The 12,241-nt window shown below is 41.5% G+C and overlaps 1 protein-coding gene across 1 annotated transcript; it reads right to left on the bottom strand.

The window, feature by feature from the left end:
- Positions 1 to 4,943: 4,943 nt before the first annotated feature.
- Positions 4,944 to 10,773, bottom strand: TMEM177 (transmembrane protein 177). The gene is made up of 2 exons (XM_048310055.1): positions 10,726 to 10,773; positions 4,944 to 7,792 (listed from the first exon to the last, which is right to left on the bottom strand). Exon 2 carries the CDS (start codon positions 7,776 to 7,778, stop codon positions 6,828 to 6,830), a length of 951 nt encoding a protein of 316 aa, XP_048166012.1. The 5' UTR covers positions 7,779 to 7,792; positions 10,726 to 10,773; the 3' UTR covers positions 4,944 to 6,827.
- Positions 10,774 to 12,241: the final 1,468 nt, after the last annotated feature.

The raw sequence follows: 12,241 nt of genomic DNA, 5'->3' as shown, positions 1-12,241 counted from the left end.
TGAAAACTTTAATAAGAAGTTTGTCTGGTTCTTGATTTTACTTTTTCAATAGTCAGTATGATACTTTTAGGTTAAGATGAAGAATGTGGAAATCGAAGGGAAAGAACTCTTAGGGGATGAACACAATTTTCTAAATTGCTTAAAAGAATATATAAAAATAATAATCTTTGGGATCACTGGCTTTTATTTTCCTATGGCAACTTCTAACCATCACAGGCATATAATGAATGTCTGAACATTAAGAATTTATGTGTGCTGCCTTAGATGAGCATAATTCTCAACTATTATTAATGAGGAACTATAAAACACACTTCAAGTGTAACTTCATTACATGAAGTTTCCAAAAACCATAAATACATCTGTCTGTGGGTATCTACAGAGAATTATATAACACGCTTTTAAAACACGGTCACTGAGGCAGTGAAACTCATCCCAAATGAGAAAAGATCTTACAAGGAAAACTTTCTACAGAGTAATTCTTCCCCTGCTCTGTTTTCTAAAATATTTATATAGATGCCTCCAGTATAGTCAGAAAATGAAGAATAAAAAAAAATGTGGAAAAAAAAGATTTTTTTTTTAAACCAGGCTTGTTATTTACAACATGGCTTGATCTTAATTTTCAATCTTCCCTGAGAAATAGATCCAGTATTTCATTGTGTAGTAATTCAAGAGTCAATATAGCTTTCAAATAGTAATGCAGATTATAGTTTTATCTTTGTTTCCATATATGTTAAATCTCCTAATAGTTAACAGTGGTGTAATTTACTAGTTTCCACTTCTAAAATTTCACTTCCAATTTTTATATCACAAATTATGGCTTCAGTGTTAGCCAATTCACGTTGATATAGACAATTATATTTGTGGTAACTCAGAATTCTGCAAAATTCCATTTTCTCTGGCTGGAAATAAGTAGTAGCATGGACTTTTCAGATCAGCATACCTGGTAGAGCCAGTGTGGTATTGCACTGCCACATGTTGCTTAGTGCAATTTGGAGAGGAAACCACCACATTCAGTCTTCAACTCCTGTAAATCAGGGGCTGCTCCAGTGAAATCTGCAGTGGCAATGCAGTAACTGCTTCCAGGGCAAATGAAGCCTGAGCTAAGTAAACACCAGTACAAGCAGCTAATAGCACTACTACATTACTTATTATTTCTCAACTCACAATACCTCATCTAGACAGAAGTATATGAAATACCCTGCAGTTTTCAGGAACAGGAAATAAAGTTCCTAAGGGCTTAAAGGGAATATCAGCATCTTAAAAGTGACAGAGGCAAATTAAGATCAAAAGTGAACTGGGTGCCACAGACAGCGAATAAGAAATACATCTTTTAAAAGTAATGCTAAATGGAAAATTCAAAAGTAACACTAAATTCTTTTCTTGTGGCAAAATAATAAGGGTTTTAACCACAATGCCTATTTTTCATGTAGTCAAAAGCATTTTTCCCTGAAAAAGCATGTAGACTAAATATAGTAAAACACAGGAGAATTGAAGCTGCTGTGGTCTTTGGCTAGTAAGAACTGTAGGAAAAAGCAGGAGGTGCAAATGAAAGTTCAAGCAGCAAGTGACTTAAAAGTTCAAAAATCTTGCGTGAGCACGCTAAAGCAGCTTGTAAGATGAGTCAGCAGGCAGAAGAGGCAATTAGAGTAACAGAGCAAGGGGAAATGAACAGAGAATGAAGAAACAACAACTTTCCCACTGGAAAATTTCCAGCATAAGACAGAAACAAAGCTTCCAGAGGTCAGCAGGTCTGCACTAAACCACTGAACAGTTACTGGATAAAAGTTGTTTGGATACTGCATTTCTTTTCTTCACGTTCACTCCGCAAGAACTGCTGGAACTGTGAACCTGGGATCAGGCTCACAATGTCTTGTTTTCTAAGTACTCTTAGGCACCCTAATGAGATCTGCTGTTTTGCAAGACTTCTACAGAAGTAGTTTTGCCACACACAAAGGACACAGCTTCACCTGTTACTCATTTATATTGAAAGTAGCTGTTAACACCTCGACTACATTAATAAGGTAATGCTCCTGTAGACCAAAGTAGAAATGGGTTCTGAGAAACCAGCTCAGGACTGGAAAAGGGACCAACTTTCCAGATGACAGCAGTTCAGCCATGGGGGAGGAAAAAAAAAACCAAACCAGAAGAAAGTTCTCCAGTAAGCATGATTTGGGAGACAATTATTTTTTCAAACAAGCACAGAGCACCACAAATTCTCCCTGCAATATGTTTTTCCTACAGAAAAACTAAAGTAGCGGTAAAAAAATCATACACCTGGGTTGGCTGTGTTTTTCAAAGTGCATTTTTGGACACAAACTGAGTTCCTTCTCCCAAAGTTGGAGACCTGGATAGATTTCGGTCTTACTGAGGACAGTAAAAACTTCCAACTGCAGAGACATTTCAGTGTTCATTTCTGGCTATGAAGCTTAAAGAGTTTGGCATGTACTTTTCCAGATGGGAAAAACAGACTGGTTTCTGGCCAGATTTTAGTAATTTTCTCCACTTTATGGATTTGGCAGTTTGAGCAGCCTGAATATACTCACTTCAGCTTAACAAACCAATATATTCTCAGTGAAAAAGATGCCCAGCAAAACATCCATAAGCCATTTTTCAGTGCCTTCAGTTTAATTTGTCTATCATACCAATTCCTGAAGAATAATTACATTGTTTTTCTGTTCTTAAGTCTGGTTTTGACAACAACCAAATTTCTCTCTTCCTGAAGGTGTCCTCCTTATTCCAAAATCTTAAGTATATCTTCCTACACTAGCATTCTTCTGCTTGAAAGGCATTCTGCCTGTCCATAATATACACTTCCAGCTGAGATGAGTGAAATCAAGGAGGGACTGGATGCATGGATAGCAGATTGTCTGCAACTTACTAATTTTATATTAATGTAATCACACCTGCTACAGAGAGCTTTTAATGAACAGGAGCAGATACCCATTTCAGGATGTGGCCCACATACTGCACATAGCAGTACTCACTCCTTGATGGATCCTCTGCATTTGTTCCTCTGGTGAAAGCCACCTGTGTTTCAGTCATGGTGATTTGATTCATACATTCGAATTCACACCCACACAAGCCACATTTTGTCACTGTGGTTGTTTCACAACTGCTACAGCCAAGGGCAAAATGACAGCAGTAGGCTCTTCTCAGCATCACCTCTCCCAACACCACCAGCTTTCCCTGCAGGGCAAGAAGCTCCACAGCTCTGCAGTCAGCTCTCTCACTATCTTATCTGTCAAATTCTGGAAACCACTTTGACGTGAAAAGGGGTGATAGCAGTGCTCTGCTGTAATAAAAAAGGCTGTTTTCTAAAGGACCACTATACTTCAACTGAACTCCTCTGGGCAATTCCACATCCTTCACTCACATGCCACCTGGGTGGAGATTTCCCTCTCTCTGAAGCTCCTGCATCCTGTAAACGCCAAGACAAGCCAGATACCCATAGCAGCTGATTAAGGAATTGCTGTAATCAGATGACTTCCAGAGCTTGTTGGTCTTCAAGAAAACTGTCTAGCTCTCAATCTTGCTCTTTTCTGACAACTTTTTGGTTTTGATCATTAAACAAGCTGAAGGTATCTCCACAATGAGAAACCACAATTTTTAGGATAAAGAAATACGTGAGCCAGGCCCTGGAGTACATTTCTTGCACTTCAGTGGGAATTCTGAACAAAGCACCTAGGTGACCCTCATCGCCTGCAGCAACACCCACTAAAGCTTTATGTAGCAGCAAGAATTGCATTTATATAAGAAAGAAGTTACAAGGATCACTCTCTTTTCAGTTACCTAGAACATTCAGGATAATAACACAAATAAACCAGTCAAGCAAATCTCTCTTTAAACTAAATTTTATATAAGTTTAAACTAGCAACTCATTTTGGTCTCTGCAACTCATACTTCTTCATCCTTTAATTACTTTACCAGACAGAGAGCTTCATTTCTGTAGATAGTATCCATTTTTATGAGAGCTCATTACTTCACTGACACTTCTGCCTTTATGGTTTCTAGGCTTAGACTTCTTTTATCCACATCTCCCAGCAATTCCTTTTTGCTTAACATTTTTTGTTGCTTTCCTACACAAAAATTTGTACAAAGTCTGCCTTGTCTGAGCAGCAAATTACAAGCCAGTTAATACTAAAACAAGTTCTTCAAATTCCTCAGATTTTCAGCTTCAGAGCTGGGGGAGGCTGTTCACTGACACTATTTACAAACTGATTTGTCTGGCCTCTTTCTGGGCCACTAAATGAACATGCTTTCCCACATCAGACCATTCTTAGTATGGAACATTTCCACCTTTAATTCTGGGGTGCTTGCTTGTAATGAACTCTCAAAACCAGACCATTTCTATCACCAGTATGGGGAGTTCATGTTTGATTTCAGTGATAGCTCTACCTAGAGAAAAACATTTGCAGTATAATAAAAGACTGCACAAATACTGTCATGGCCATGTACTCGAGTTGCGCTATTCTTACTTGCCAAATAGCATCAGGGATCTTGCAAGCAACAATTAGCTGGCATCACACACACAACAAATCTTTTCCAGGACAACTTGCACATTCCCAAAGTTCAGGAAAATCTTACTTAGCAGTTGTGATTTCAGTTCCCATTTCCCCTATACTGACAGTATGACACTATGCTCGACTATACAGTGATGGAGGTGTGTAAGCCCTTGGCAAGAATCTCTCTTTGGAAAGAAAGGGAGTGTGTCTTAGTAATACCCAGCCCTTCCTAACCAACACCACTGTGCCACAGCAAGTTCAAAGAGGGGTAAATGGGATACAATTTATAGATACGTGGAGCTTCTTGGAGAATCCCACTGTTAAGAGTTAAATGAAGTGCACAACTGAAAAACCCATTAGCACCACTGGGGCTTTACACCCTGAGAATGTCAAATAACCACACTAGCTGCAGGCATCTTGATGAAAAGCAACAGTAAGGAGTGGTAAAAGACAAGCGGATTACTTTAATTTTGTTTAAATTGCTACTTGTAAATCTCCAAGATGGCTTTGATTTCCTCTCTGCGCTCTTTATGTAGCAGCAGCTCCTTCAACCACATAAACCAAGTGGGCCAAGTTCTCTCTGAGAATATTTCATGGAGTTTAGACTCGTCTGAAGGAGTAACAGGAAGATGAACTGAGCTCACAGGCTATATAAACCAGGAATATATTCCAGTCTTGAATCACTATGTCACACTACCAATGAACTTCTGTGATGCCTTATATTGGATTTGCCTGGAAGACAAGTCAAATAAAATTGAGCCTGAAGCTTTTAAAGACCCCTGCCTAGAGGTGAAGTCTCTTTATTCCACAGACCAGGAAATTTTATCAAACTCTTTCACAAAGGACACAAAAACAATAGCTTTATGCCCTACAGCCAAAAAAGCACTAGAGACATCTCATGACTTGATGAGATGAGGACAAGTGCAAGCAGTAAGTGATGTTTCAGAAGCACATGGCACAGATTACTTCAGCAGAAACTCAAACATCTCACATGCATGGCTTCAGCAATGGAAAGCAACAGCAGTGTTTCAGCAGCCAGAATGTCAACTTTATGTCACTGTGTGATTCAAAACGAAAACAGAACTCAGTAATGCTTTGAGCAAACACAGGCATGACAGTTCTTATTGTAGCAGATGAAGAAAGGACAAAGCTAGGGCAAAGACAACACTCAGCACATCTCTGACTGAGAAGACACAAAATAGAAGTTGCCAGTAAGAATGATGACAGAGCTGAGAAGAGGAGAATTACTCTGATGTCACCAGGGAGAGCTACTGGAACAGCAATAAAAACATAGAAAAGAGGGAACCACAAAGTTTGAGAATTATCACCTTGAAAAATCAAGGTGAGGCTATAGTGGAAAGTTTACTGCCCATGCACTAAAGACGTCTCCAGAAGATTAGTAATCCTGGGCAAAGCTTGGCCTGCCAGACAAAATCTTCTTAAGCCAGCTGGATACAGGAGAGTAATTTCCTTTGGCAACTCTTCATCAAAGACCTCATCAATTTCTGCACTAAATGCCAGACTTATGTCTCATACCTTGCCTTCATTGACATAACAGGTGACATACACCTATGTGTATTTTTAAATGAAACAAAAAACTATACCAAAGCAAGCAGAAAAACCTCTTCTCAACACACTTATCCCACTTGTGAGAAAACAACCAACCCACAACAGTCCTGTTACATACTACTGCTCCTGGGAAATATCCATGGTGATGCTGCAGTCACCATGTCCTGGAGACAGTAGAACTATATTTAAGCAAATGATGCAGGTGCTGGTAATACTCTGCCTGTACTGGTAGGAAGTGCAGCATAACTAATGTGCCCTACTGAAGAATGGTGATTGTAGCATAAGAATTTCCACAGCACAAGAACTTACACAGAACAGAAACACTGTATCTTGGTATTTATGTAACCACAGGATACAGACTGCCCATTTTTTTAAACATCTTTGTGTTGTTCCACAGGAAAAACAGCAAACACCCCAGTTTAAACGATAATGATCCCAAAACTCTCCATTGGACTTGCCCCTCTCAATTTGCCAGACTGAAAGGGCAGGAAGGCAAAGCAGTGCAGCAGAACTTCGAATCAGTGTCTGAAAAGTTTCCCTCCTCAGCAGTCTTGTGATTTGAGATGCACACAGAACTGAGCACTTTGGAAGCAAGGCTTTAATATTTTAAGAGAGAATTTTTTTATTCAGGAAACGTGCAATAACTCTTCCCAAACTATATGCAAAAATAAACCCCAAAATTCTAATGAAGATACAGAAGGGAAAAAAAAAGCAGCACAGCGGTGTTCCAAAATACATAATTCACAAGTTTAAAATTCAAGCACTCCCATCTGATGCCTGGAGCTCTCTTAAAATATTAACAATCAAAGTTCTCCGGTAAGTGTATGGGGTATACTTTATTCTGAACCAGTGCCTTGGGAAAAGGTTACCACTCGGGGCATACATTTTCACTCCTTGTTTGCCCATCAGACCACGAAAAATCCTGTTGCGGGACAAGATTTTATCATAAAATTCAAGGCCACCTCTGGCGTAGTCCTCGGAAAGCATGGCTGCCTTCCTGTCAGCCCTGCAGTCCAGGCGATAGGTGACAGCGTCGGAAGAGACGCAGTAGCAGAGCAGTCCTCCCATGGCAGTGACGAGGTTACAGAGGCCACGGAGGATCACGGGGCCCGTGGATAACCCCAGAAGCAGCTTTAGAGCTCTCCCACAGACAAACGTCCCAGCCAAGCAAGTCGGAGCCACAACTGCACTTGCTAAAGGGCTGCCATTCTGTAAGTACACAACTTCTCTGGCAATGGCAAATTTCTGAGCTTTAAGTGAAAAGGTGAGAGCTTCCTTCAAAGCCACGCCTTCACTGCTCTCCCAGTCTACTTCCTTGCCATTTATTACAACAACGTGGTTGACTATTCCTTTTTTATCCTCAGCTGTGCTATCAAAGTTAGGCGGGATGCCCACCAAAGAACCTGCTGGCAGCCAGGGAATTCCAGCACTCACAGGGTGGAAGCTAGAAGCTGCAAAGGCTCTGTAGGAGTCAGTGGACTTCACACCTGTATCTTGAAGGACATCCTGAAACACACCACAGAGCTTCTCTGAAAGCTCAGCTGGCTGCCCCTCTGACCAGCATTCGTGCAGCAGTTTGAATGTCTGCTCAGGAAACACATGATAGGAAAGGTTAGTGCCAAGCAGTCCCACGCAAGAAACGGCCAACACAGTGATCTTGTGCTTCTTTAACCACACAGATGCCTTCCGCAGGAACTGCACTGCCATAGTCAAATCCTAACCTGTTCATAACACAAAATCAGGAATTAAAGTGTGCATAGATAATTTGTCCTCTCTCTAGCACTAAAAAAAAACCCAACAGCCAAAGCAAAAAACATGAGAAGAAGCAGAGCACAATAACCAAAGAAACATTATTTTACATTAACAAAACACAAAAAATCTTTACAGAGGAAGAGCTATGCAATAATTTTTGGGCCTTGCAACACAGGATGATTGATATGAAGAATTAACTTTTCCCTTTCCTCCAGTAAATCAATTTACCACAAAAAAGACAATACTAAAGCCACCACACTTCCTCCTCCCCCAGCAATCAATACACACCCTGTATTTACCGAACAGACTTGTCTAGTCCTTGCTAGCACAATTCTACTCTTGCTTTCCACTATAAAGTCTATAGATACTGAGGTCAGAAAGAGCCAATAATTAGATCAGTCTATGCCAACCTCCTCTACAGTACAGCTGCAAAAATTTTATCAGTAACCTGAATATAAATTCAGTAACTTGAGTTTGACTACAACTTTCAAAACAAGATCACATTTTGATTTGAAAAATTTCAGGAGGCAGAACTTTCCTTTAGGAGTTTGTTCTACTTGATAGACAAGCTCGCTATTAAAAAAAAAACCCCAAACAACAAAAATACCAACCAACGAAAAACCAAAAAAACCCCAGTATGTGTTTTTTCTAGGTTGTTTTTCTTTCTTTCTTTCTTTCAGATTCAAATTCCAGGCAGTGGTTCTAGCTTACTCAGCAAAAAGCTATTTTCAGAAAGCAGAATGCTTTCAGTAGCTACTTTTAAAAATTTGTCTCTGGAATAATTTCTGACAAATACAATGTTCAATTTGGAGCAGAAACTGGAACAGAAATTGTTTCAGGGCCCATAACTATGTTGTGACTCTTTAAATAAGCAAATAAACTTAAAAACTTTCAAACCTGCCAACTCCTTTAGTTCAAGAGTCCTGCTTCACCTGGGAAGCGTTAGTTCTTATGATCCAAGCTGTATTATGTGCTATTCCCAGGAAAGCTCCAATCTCTTCTTAAAAAAAATTCCATTGGCTACAGAATTCCTCCCTAGAATGATGCTACTATGAAGATATTAAAGTGAATTAGGCACCTAAACCCAACAGAAATCAGTGAAAATGGGATGCCCCTCTTTCCATTTGCAGCGTCTCTTCTCTCAGGGCTTTGACAAGTGAGCTTCACAGAATCTTGCTGCAGCTGTTAAAGACATGAATGTTTCCAGCTGTCCTCACGGGAAGCCGAGGTGGCAGAAGGAAACTGTGCTTTCATACAACAACCAAAGTCTTAGTGTGGAGTACCATCAAAGGTGCGTCTCAGCTATGCTGCTGGGCTTTGTATGGCAGCAGCTGAAGCAGGGACATGTGCTCTCTCCTTCCACATGTGCTGAACAAGAACTTCTCACAGAGGGGTAGACTGGACAACTGGGGTCTGTATCATCAAACAACACTACATGACAGGCCAGCATACACTAGCCATGAGCAACAGCAAATGAGTATTAACCGCAGGAAAACTAAAAGGGATTAATTTAAAGGTGGTGTTTTAATGATATGTTATTACTACTCTTTCCTATGAAGATCTTTCAGACTATAAATTCACCAGGGGAAGAATAATCTTGTTTAATGTTTATGCTGCACTGAACACACACTGAATACTTCATGAAAACAACGATGTATGTAAGCATACAGTAATTTAATATGTATTTCTTAGTGTAATAAATGCTTACATTCTGCTGAAGACAGAGGTGGTGAGTTGTTTGACAATATTATTTAAGAAAAACATGCTAAAGAGCCAAGAGCTTGGATGAAACCCAGTTTCAGGAGAAAATCTCCTTGATAATAAGAGCTAAAAACCAGAAAATGGTAATACTAAACTCAGATGACCACTTTGAAGTTTATGACCTCTGAGCAAATCTGGTAGTCTAGATGTGACTGAAAAGGTCACGTCACTTACAGCGAGGGGGGCAGCACTTCTAAGGGGATGATTGTAGGGAGCCTATCACTTGATCCTTATGTGAAGCTGAGGCAGCAGCTTTACAGGTTTCTCCTGTTAGAGAATGCCCCCTCATTGGAGCTGGCTAACATCTTTTTAAGATTAGAAATGCTGCAAGGAGAAAAGTCCCTCTACAGCTTACATCCACACCCGTGTGGGGAAGGGCAGACCACAGTGACAACTCTCTTTTATTCCATTACCAAATGAAAACTCCATTCTCCTTTCTTGCATGATCAAATGTGATCTTGCACATCTAATGCAAGAGTAAGCAGGAAATGCCATAGAGTATTTGTTTTCTCATAATAGTCAATACCCATTAAATAAAAGGAAAACTGCCCCACAATACATTTTAGCATTTATGTTTTCAAATCTTCCCCAAGGGTCAGTGCAGATGCTCGGCTCCTGCAGATACCCCACGGCAGCCCTGACTGCATATGTTATCTTTACTTTTATTCATATGCTTTGTGCAATTTATGTATGAGGAAAGCAACCGGAAACTATAAGACAAATTATATGGTCCACATCCTGCAAATTTAATCGTTTAGCTCCCATGAAGCCATCATATTTACACGGCGGCCTCCCCCAAATGCAGAAGTACTTCCTATCTCCGTGGTGTCACGGGCATCAATTCTCACTGAACTCTGAGAACTGTAACAGCTGAAGTTCAGACAAGGGATATCACGCAAGTTTGGCCATAACACGTGTGCGTTACTGAATTTATTGCTTTATAATCACACGCAGTCGAGGGGAAAGCCTAGCTTAAAGCACGATCAATCAGGAAACGGCGCGCGGGCCGGAGCCGCCCCCAGGGCTCAGGCTATCACAAAAATAAAACTACAGAAGAGGACGGTGGCAGAAATGGACAACCCCGGGGCCCCGCTGAGGGAACCACCCGGGCCCCCCCGCTCCGCGCCCGCCCAGCACCTACCGCGCGTCCCGGGCCGAGGCGGGGCTGCGGGCGGAAGGGGCGGCCCCGGGGCGGGCAGAGGCGCCATGAGGGGCGGGGCCGGTTCCCCTCAGCGCGGCCCGGCCGCGGCCGCACTGACACAATGTGGGCTGCGGCCGCCGGTAGTCGGGCTCCAGGAAGGTTCCGAAGGGAAGGTCCGGACCGCTGCCCGTGCAGGCGAAGAGCAAGAGACACCCACCCCTCCCGCAAAGGGCAGCCCGCAGCCTGAGGCGGGGACTGCCGCTCTCTCTCCCCGCGTCATAAATTAATTCTGTACGCTTGTATTCTGTGCTGTAACTCCCAGTGTTCTTCCTGCAGAATGCTTTACATCTGTATTATTAACACGGCCCTCTCCACTGCAGGGCAGGAATGCTTGCCGGGAAAGCAGCAAGTGGCATAGCTAGCATCCGTCGTGCAGGATTTGTTTTCTCTGTCATTCCTAATGGGAAAATAACACATGCAGGGATTTTTTTATTTGCTTTACAATTACTGTTTGCTCAAAGCAGATGGCCAGTGCAGTTTCTCAGTAAGGCCGAGTGGATTTGTTCCACAAACTGGCCTCTCAGAAAGCCCTGGAAAGATGTGAAATGCGGAGGAGGTGGGTGGCAGAGCAGCAGCCTTTGGAAGCATCCGAGGGCAGAGCTCCGGGAAGTCCAGCCTTGCCCCTGGGATGTGCAGTCCTTGCAAAACAAGAACTCAGAATAGCTTTTGGCCAGGTTAGAATTTTATTTAGGTAGGGGACAGTAGAACTTTGGATTTGTCTCATTTTTAGGAAAAGTTTGCACTGGTGCCGGGTGATTGTTTAAAGTCTCCCTTCACACCAGGCAGTCATAAGGTAATAATTTTTCACTATCCAAATGGAAATTATGCTGGGTAGTGGGTTGAGAGACAACAGAATAGAAATAAAAGCATGCCGCTGTAATTTTCTACTTATGATTAATTTTTGACAGAGCCTGCTTTCTTTGTAGCAGCCCCTGAGTGAGGCATTTCTTACCAGCAAGGGTTTAGTTCCCAGACATTTTAGCATGACATTTGAGTTCACGTGAAAAGATTAAGATCATAAACTGAGTACTTAGGAGTTCTCATTCAAATTCATGGGGATTTTTAGGACTTTGAGGAAAGTATCCTAATGAAGATATTTATCATTTTCCTACTAGATGATCTGATTTGTAGAAATGCTAGAGCTAAACACGCCTGGCTAGGCATAGCCTGTTCTGAACAGAAGCTGGTAATGACGACCTTGGTTTTAACTTCCAATAAACAGGTTGCTAATTGCTAAGAAAACACACTGCTTCATGACAGGGCACAGTTCTACCCTTAAGTTACGGTTTTATGCAGTATGGCAAGGCAGATGAATAGTTTGCTGCCACCCAAAGGGAGAAGTCAGAGGAAAGATTCCCCCCTTTTTCACCTGTCTCCCTTTGAGACACTTAATTTTTGCCAGCCCTGTCATCTATCAGACTTCTCATGCGTTTATCTCACTGTTAGCAGAAAATAT

This window comes from Corvus hawaiiensis, chromosome 7 (assembly GCF_020740725.1).
Source record: "Corvus hawaiiensis isolate bCorHaw1 chromosome 7, bCorHaw1.pri.cur, whole genome shotgun sequence".
Classification (NCBI taxonomy): domain Eukaryota; kingdom Metazoa; phylum Chordata; class Aves; order Passeriformes; family Corvidae; genus Corvus; species Corvus hawaiiensis.
This window is presented reverse-complemented; position numbering and strand designations above follow the sequence as displayed.

Coding starts and splice junctions, on each gene's coding strand:
- TMEM177 (XM_048310055.1), bottom strand. CDS start 7,778: ATGGCAGTGCAGTTCCTGCGGAAGGCATCTGTGTGGTTAAAGAAGCAC.